This window comes from Miniopterus natalensis, chromosome 9 (assembly GCF_054644295.1).
Source record: "Miniopterus natalensis isolate mMinNat1 chromosome 9, mMinNat1.hap1, whole genome shotgun sequence".
Lineage (NCBI taxonomy): Eukaryota > Metazoa > Chordata > Mammalia > Chiroptera > Miniopteridae > Miniopterus > Miniopterus natalensis.
This window is the reverse complement of record NC_142089.1, coordinates 11900509-11909021: the sequence shown is the minus strand read 5'-3', so window position 1 is coordinate 11909021 and position 8513 is coordinate 11900509. Positions and strand designations below refer to the sequence as shown.

Below are 8513 nucleotides of genomic sequence, written 5' to 3'. Positions count from 1 at the left end.
GACTGTGCCCATAACAACCAGGGCAGGTGAGCTCATGTGAATGAAAGACTTGTTGGGATGCCCTGGCAGATGTCGTTCACCCTGGCAGCCCCATCAGGGTCCTGGCTTGGCCACAGCTTTGCAGACTCCTAATCCCGACTGAGGTGGCGTCCTCAGTCTTCAGCCAGCATCTTCCTAGATGAGCAGAACTGGGGCCTGGGGGAGGCAGAGCTGGGGTGGGAACCTGACCTCCCTGCCAGGCATGGCGTCGCCCGAGCTGAGTGGCGCAGGGTTAGGGGAGCCTTGCTCTTCCAAGCACTGGCGTCTAGTGCACACCTGGTGGGCCTGGGGGACGGCAGCCAGGCTGGTGGGCTGGGCAGTAGCTGTTTACCAACCGGAATGGAAATAGTGCAGCGTTTTAACAACCAGTGTGGACATGGCAGTGCACCCAGCTGGGGATGCAGCCTCAGGACGCTGCCCAGCATATGTCACCGCCACCGCCACCAAATACTCACTAACTATCCTGTGGTACAGTAAGATTTTATCCATGACCTCCTCCTGCACTGCCTAGACCCAGTGAGGTTCTCTGTGTCCTAGTCCTCGCTAGGCTCTCTCTCTCTCTCTCTCTCTCTCTCTCGGTCTTAGTCTTCCTGTGGGTCAAACCAGGATCCATTTATTGCTTACACTTCTAGACTCAAAGGTCCACACTCCCTCTTAAGTGTGTGTGTGTACGTTCATGCATGTGTTTGCATGCATGTGCACACGTGTGCGCGCATGCATATGTGTGCACATGGGATCATGTGTGCATGGGTGCATATGTGTGCCTCCCTCTCTGCCATCTCTACCCCCTCTCTGAACACACCTCACCTCTCAAGGTGCCCATGCCCACCTCCTCCCAGCCTCAGCCCACCACTCAGGGCCTCACTTGCCGCACCTGCCTGGATGGGTCTTTGGTAAACGCAGACCTGGGCTAAGACCAGGGGAGGCATCAGCAAGATGGAGCTCAGAGCTAATCACTGGAAGATGGGCCTGTTTATTTGCATGGCACGCATTTGTCTCTGACTGTTCTATCCACCCCCTGAGTCAACTGAAGAGTTCTCAATTTATCCTGCCCGCACGGAGAGACCAGATTGGAGGCACGCACGCACATTCGCAGAGGCCCAATATAGACTTCCAATTATCTTTTAATTTCGTTCCTGTCTTCATTTGTTCATTTCACTTTTTCTAAATGGACTAAAAAAAAAAAAAAGCTATAATTTATGGAGTCTGAAGTCAGCTAGTGGGAGTGTTGGGCTCACCTGCCAGATGAAAGAGACCTCAAGGTAGAGTCGAAAGCTCACCTCCGACAGCCCCGCAGGGCAGAAGGGCACCTCTTAGGGGCCCTGAAGTCCCTGCTCCTGTCTCCTGATTCTCTGTAGTAACTATGTCCTCTTAGGCTCTGTATTCTTGATGTTCTGCATATAGGTGGGTGAACCATAAGTGAGGAGGGACTGCCCCTCCCAGGATTAGCTAGTTTCTAGGTAGCAAATGACTCGCCTAGGAGCACACCTTTTGCCTGCAGATGAACCAATCCATAGCCATTATCCCCAACCACCACCTTTATCAGGTTCTCACCAGGCTCTCACATACCAGGGCCAATATTCCCTGCCCTAATCACCCCAGGGCCAGGCTTCAGACAACTACAGATAGCCCGGTGGCCCCTGAAATGATTCAAGCTAGCCAGCCAACCCTAAACCTGTTCGCCCTGCCTCCTTCATTCCCTCCCAGGAAAACCTCAGTAAAGGCTTTTACACTTTCCCCTCACCCCTTCTGACTCCCTACTGACCCTGCTGCTTCCCCGTGTGGCCCTGCCTGGGTGGCAGGTTGCAGAAAAGGGGACTCCTCATGGGAGCTGTGAGTAACAAACTATCTTTTCAACAACATCTCTTGATGTATTGGCCTCACCGTACTTGAGTAATAATAAAACCTACATTTTAAAACAATCTCAGATGGCTGTGTTCTCTGAGAACTGGACTGGAGGGCGGACAGCAGGAAGTCTCATTTACAAAGTCCTCCTCTGTGCTCAGCTGTGTCACAGGTGTTATTTCTGACCTTGAACAAGGGAAGGTCCCAGAAAGCACGGGGCCGGGACAAGTATTGTCACACTCCATCATCTTGCTCTGCACCTTCCTCCCCCAGAGTCCGCAGTCTCCACGGGGGCAGGGGCCATGTGTGTCTCCTTAACCTACGTCACTGCATCCCAGCACAGGGCCTGGTACAGGTAAATATTGGTTCAATAGATCAATCAATCTGTCTATATCCCTGCTTCCTTTATCAGTGGTCAATACTAAATGCTTCTTTATGAAATCCTTTCCTGGCCTCATTAATCTTTCCCTTGTGATACGTTGTGGCTTGAGCATATCTTGGGTGTATGTGGCATCTTCCAGATCAGGACATCAGTCCCCTGGGGCTGAGACTGTATCTTCTGGTCCCCACCGTCCTCCCACCTTCCCCTGCTGCCCCAGGGGCTCGATTTGGCCACACCTGGTACCCAGGAGCAGTTTCCAACTGACAGCGATTGTCTGACTCAAACTGTTTACACTGGAGCCATAGGGAGAACGCTCCAGGGCATAGTGGGGCCTCTGTTGGGTAAAAAAACACACACCAAAGGGTCCCAGATGGCATCTGCTCACCAGGTGCATCTGAGGGGACAATACCAGGTCACAACACACCAATGGGATATGCAACAAGTGTTCCCCTCCAAGGATAAGAGGGTCCCAAAGCTGCCCCTACCCCTGGAGTGGTAGCTTGGCCACTGGGGACCCCACATCAGCCCCCAAAGCCCTGGTTCCACCGCTAGACCCATCCTTTTCATTGCCCTTCATACTTTGCCTCTCCTTCCCAGAGGACGATGCATGGGCCATGCAGCTGCAACCTGGTTATAAATCAAGAGCCTGCCACTCACAACCCATGTGACACTGGCACACCCCTCTGAGCCTCTGTTTCCTCACCTGTGAAACGAGGGCAATGACAATACTGCCCCTCTGAATTCCTGGGCAATGCAATGACTTTGCTTATGCAAAGTGCCCAGGACTTCATCCCTGCTCGCTATGATTCACCTTGGCGGCCTAGGGAGTAACTGCTCACCCCACCCAGGGCGAAGAGAATTCTCAGCAGAAAGAAACACTGACCCATCTACATTCCTGGACCCACGGAAATCTCCTGAGAGCACGGTGAAAAATGGGGATTTCCTGGGAGCCACCTGAATCAGTAAGGGGCGGGGAAGGGCGGAGCTTGGAAACCTGCATTTCTAATACACTCAATGGGTGTCTCGGTGCCGGTGAAATTCAGAATCACTGTCCTGACCATGACAGGAAGAAAGGGAGCCTGCTGCATGTCCCTGGGGGGACGGGTGCGGAGGCCTGGTGGGTGAATTCAGGTCTGTAAAGCTCTGGGGTCTGCAGAGTTAGAAGTCCCTGTTTACAAGCAAACTGACATAACCTTGGCGCTGCCTAAATCGGGATGAAATTGTATCTTAAACAACACTGAGCAGCACATGAGATCCACCCGGAGTGCCCAACCCCGCTGTGCCTGCGGAAAGACCTCGTGCGCGTTGGCTGTGGTCCCAACTGTGCCTGGCTCCATTCAGGCCTCAGGGACTTGGAATCCGCAGAACAGAATGTACTTTGACCCGCGGCCCAGGAGAGGGGCTAAAAGTGGGGCAACGGACAAGAGGCCCAAAGAAGGAGAAGCTGACCCTGGGCGGGTGGCCGCGGCCAGGGGAGGAGGCGGGGGAGGCACAGCCTCTGGGCCGACTCCGCAGGGCCGGAGGGCTGTGGGCCAGCAGAGACGGGGCAAGTCGGCCGGAGCCCGGGCCCGGAGAAGGGGAGGCGAGCCCGCAGACAGGAGATGAATTTGGAAGGGTAAACTGAGGCTGGAGCGTGGGGGCTGTGAACACAGGCAGGCGTCAGGATCCCCTCCGCATCGAGCCTTCAGAGACAACCCCTGCCCCCCTCAAGGCGTGTGCTTCCCTTGGCCTACAGAGTGCGTTTTATTCTCACTTTTTAATTAGGTGCCATCGTTTAGAAATCACGAGGGATCGCGTCACTACCTAGAGTAAGTGTCTCTGAACAGTGGGATCTGCAGGGCTGGGCCCACCTGGCGCCGTCACGGGGCGGGTCCTCGATTTACCTGCCCAGTCCCTGTAGGAAGCACAGGATTGAGACCCCCTACCTTGGCTTCTGGGGACACAGAGAGGACCTCGGTCTAGGGAGGGGTGCAATCAGATCTGTGCTTCAGAAGGTCCAGCTGGTGACGATTAGTAGAGTGACAATGACCCGGAGGCGGAGGAAGAGAAGAGAGGAAGACGAACGGCTGATAGTTACTGAGTTTCTAGGAGGCTTTACACACATTAACCCATTTTGTTCTCACCACAACCTTATGAGGTTTGTGTGCTGTCCCCCCATTTTTCAGATGAAGAAACTGAGATACAGAGAGGTGAGGTCACTTGCCTAAGAGTGACACAGCTGGTAAGTGGCAGGGGCAGGTAGTCTGGATCTAGAACCAATAGCGCCTGTGAGATGGGGCAGGTGAGTCTCCCTCACCGCTCACCTGTGAGGTCGTCTGGCGTGGAGGGCGAGACTGTGCCCCACGCCTGCGACCCCTGATCTGGGCGTGAATGCCGTGTGCTCTCCCGAGCTTCCCAGGACGCCGGCTCTCTCAGTCAGGAGGGCAGAGGCATTCAAGAGCCGGGTCAGGTGGCTTGGCTGCAGTCCCGGGCTCAGCCTCCCTGCTGCTCACTGCAGACCCCAACCCCCACTGTGGGAAGCAGCGGACCCCCAACAGAAAGGAAAGAGACCCAGGCGGACCTCCTGCCACACCTGCCGTGGCTCCACCTGCCGCATGCTCACCACACCCAACCCTCCCAGCCCAGTCGATTTGCAAAAGAGAAAATAAAGCACGCACACAAATAGTAGCCAGCCCCACCGTTTCCTAGCATTGGGTGACTGTTTGGTCAAGAGCTTCCTCCCTCTTCATGAACCGGCTGGACGCTCTTAACATCCTCCGGCTGCTGCTGGCCCAGGTGGCTGATCACAAGGTCGGCCCCGGGCAGACCCCACGCCCGGGGAAAGCACTGAAGGGTCCAAGGAGGCCCGCCTGAGCTCTGCCGGCTGGGGCTCCAGGGCCGCCCTCTGCCAGCTCAAAGTCACCTTTGCTCCAACTCCTCGCTGGCCGGCCAGAGCAGCCCAGAACCCCCTCTGCTCAGCTCAGCAGGAACAAGGAACCGGCCCCTATTGGGCAATTATTAATCAGATTCTTGACATTCCTCGGCCCCAGGTTGGCTTGGGAAACATGCTCCCTGAAGGAGGAGGAGCTGAGGCCCGGGACTGGCATTTGGACATGCAGCTGACCGGCAAGCTGGTGCTGTCCGCAGCTGCCCTGCTCCTGGTGACCGCAGCCTACAGGCTGTACAAGTCGAGGCCTGCCCGAGCCCCACTGTGGGGCAGAAACACCAAGGCCAAGGCCGAGGAGGAGGCAGAGGGCTCTGGGCAGCCTGAAGTCCATGGCGCTGCTCCTGGGACGACCCACCGGGGGCTGAGATGCCGGAGCGGAAGCAAGGGGTCCGGAGTACTGTGGGGCTGCAGCTGGGAGAATCCGGGGGGCTCCCCCGTCCTGGCAACGGGAGCCTCTTCCAGCGACTTGGAGGCCGGAGAGACTTGGAAGCCGGAGAGGAAAGGAGCTGGGGAGGATCGGGGTGGGCGGTGCCTGGAGTCCGGCCTGGCACCTCCTGGCGCTGTTGGCGGTAAGCCCGAGCTGCTCCACTGCCCCCATCTGGCCACTGAACCCAAAAGCTCCCCAGCTGCCCTCGCTGCGGTGGACGGCAGCGGTGTGAGGGGTGAGCCTGCTCCCTGGAGGGACGGTGGGCTCCCCGGGCACACGGGGACTGGGGAGCAGGGGTCCCCCCACCAGCCCTGGATGGCCCACTCGGAAGGCAAGAACAACATGAACAAGAGCTGGGTCTTCACCCGCGTGACGGGGGCCTGCAGGGCAGAGGCTGGGGCTCTCCAGGCTGCCTCAGACATGGGCCTGGCCCTGCATCAGCAGGAAGGGGCCACCAATGCCTCCTACACCTTCTCATCGGTGGCCCGGGTTAGAGTAGAGGAGAATTTCATACAGGAGAGGGTGGCGGGGATCGGGCCCAGGCTGCAGGGCAAGGTGTACGAGTACTATGTCGAATCTACCTCCCAGGCCACCTCTGGAGGCAGGCTGGCCCCCAGGACAGCAGCCCTGGCTGAGGCTCCACCTCCTGTGCCAAGCCCCCCGGGAACAGGAACAGTCCCCAGAGGCCATGACAATGACGGAGAAGGTAGAGCCGATCCAGCCGCCTCCTACCAGCCTGTGCTGCCGGCCCCCGGGCAAGGCTTCAGCAGGAAGGAGAGCCTCCTTCAGATCGTGGAGAACCCCGAGCTGCAGCTGCAGCTCCACGGCTTTGGGAGCCCCACTCCGTCCTGCGCAGACCACAGTGCCCCATCCAGCTGCCCCACGTCCACATCCGGGGAGTCTCTGGAGTCCAGCTTAGCAGGAAGCAGCGGGGAGCCCAACCTGGAGCTCGTGGCTGGGACCAGTTTCTTCCACCTCCCTCTCACCCCAGGTTCGGTCCCAGATGTCCACCTGGATCTGGGCAATTGCTACGAGGTATTGACCTTGGCCAAGAAGCAGAACCTGAAGGCTCTGAAGGAGGCGGCCTACAAGGTGATGAGTGACAACTACCTGCAGGTCCTGCGCAGCCCGGACATCTACGGGCTCCTGAGCGGGGCGGAGAGGGAGCTGATCCTTCAGCGACGGCTGCGGGGCCGCAAGCACCTGGTGGTGGCCGACGTGGGCTCCCAGGAAAACTCGGGCCGCCTCTGTTGCTATGATGAGGAACAGGATGCCTGGCACCTGCTGGCCTCTCTGCCCCCAGAGGCTGTGTCCCGCGGCTGTGCCGTCTGCAGCCTCTTCAATTATGTCTTTGTGGTGTCGGGCTGCCAGGGGCCCGGGGGCCGGCCCTCCAACCGAGTCTTCTGCTACAACCCTCTGACCGAGATCTGGAGTGAGGTGTGCCCGCTGAACCAAGCCCGGCCGCACTGCCGGCTGGTGGCCCTGGACGGGAACCTGTACGCCATTGGGGGCGAGTGTCTGAACACGGTCGAGCGCTATGACCCGCGCCTGGACCGCTGGACCTTTGCCCCGCCGCTCCCGAACGACACCTTCGCCCTGGCGCACACAGCCACGGCATGCGGCGGGGACATCTTCGTCACGGGCGGCACGCTGCGCTACCTGCTGCTCCGCTTCTCGGCCCAGGCGCAGCGCTGGCAGGTTGGCCCCACGGCGGGCGGCAAGGACCGCACAGCCGAGATGGTGGCTGTCGATGGCTTCCTCTACCGCTTCGACCTCAACCGCAGCCTGGGCATCGGCGTGTACCGCTGCAGTGCCAGCGCCCGTCTCTGGTACGAGTGCGCCACGCACCGGAGGCCCTGCCCGGACGCCTTCCGGTGCGCGGCGGTGGGCAGCCTCATATACTGCGTGGGGCGCCGGCACACGCTCCTCTTCCTGGCTGACAACGTCTCCCCCAGGTTTGTGCCCAAGGAGCTGCAGAGCTTCCCTTCCCCGCAGGGCACCCTCCTGCCCACCGTCCTGACCTTGCCCGGCCCCAATGTGCCTCAGACCAGGGTCTAGCTGCCCCCCTGCTGGGCTCTTCCTGCAAAACTGGAGGCAAGGAGCACCCTGCCCGCTGCTCCGCGGGCCATCTCTGGGAGAGGAGGCGGCTAGGGGTGTGGCCGGCACAGTCCTACCTCCTTCCGGGGCTGGGCTCTGAGGTGCTTTGCTGTTAGGGGGCTGCCGGGGACAAGGGTGAAAATAGAACTAGGGACTGAGGTTCCCAGGCCAAGGGCAGCCACATCTCCAGGGATGGCTTCAAGTCGGAACTGGGAGGGGGGGTGGCTCCAGGACGCTAGCAAACTTCAGGGGCACAGCCTTATCACAACCATGATTCAGGAGCCAGCTGACCCCCAGTGACCCCTCAAGCTGACCCCACTGGAGATGGGCCCCTTCTTAAACACTGGCCCCTGGGTCCCAACAGCCAAGGTTCCCAGAAGCACCTGGAAAAAGGAAGGTGGTTCAGGCAGGACTGGAAGGAAGGCCCAGGGCAGCCCCAGGGGACCCAGCCAGAGGGAGAGATGGTTGGAGAAGTCCAACAGCTCAAGCTGAAGGACTTTTATTTTTGCCTACAGAGTAAATTAACCAAAGCCCACTTTAGATTTTCTCATTACCTGGAATTCTAGCATGAGAAGCTTCCATTTTTAGCAGCCATTTGACATGGTACATCTTCTTGTCGGGTCGACTAAGAATACAGTTAATCTCAAGAGAGGCAGGAGATGTGACCCAAAGGCCACTGTCCTCCTGGGGCCCACTGACTCTCCCCCAGATCTCAGGATCCTTCACTATACAGCTCTCCAAGCAACCCGGCCTCACATCTGGGGGGTCGGGGCAGCCACTGCCAGTCAACCCTTTCA

At 58.6% G+C, this 8513-nt stretch overlaps 1 protein-coding gene across 2 annotated transcripts; it reads left to right on the top strand.

Moving 5' to 3' along the window:
- Positions 1-5310: 5310 nt before the first annotated feature.
- KLHDC7A (kelch domain containing 7A) lies at positions 5311-7687 on the top strand. 2 transcript variants are annotated; one of them, XM_087820811.1, is made up of 2 exons: positions 5335-6503; positions 6534-7687. In XM_087820811.1, the coding sequence occupies exons 1-2, from the start codon at positions 5359-5361 to the stop codon at positions 7675-7677; spliced, it is 2289 nt and encodes a 762-aa protein (XP_087676937.1). In that variant the 5' UTR covers positions 5335-5358; the 3' UTR covers positions 7678-7687. The 2 variants fall into 2 exon arrangements, with proteins under 2 accessions (XP_016070058.2, XP_087676937.1); XM_016214572.2 differs by having other exon boundaries at positions 5311-7687.
- The last annotated feature ends 826 nt before the right edge of the window (positions 7688-8513 follow it).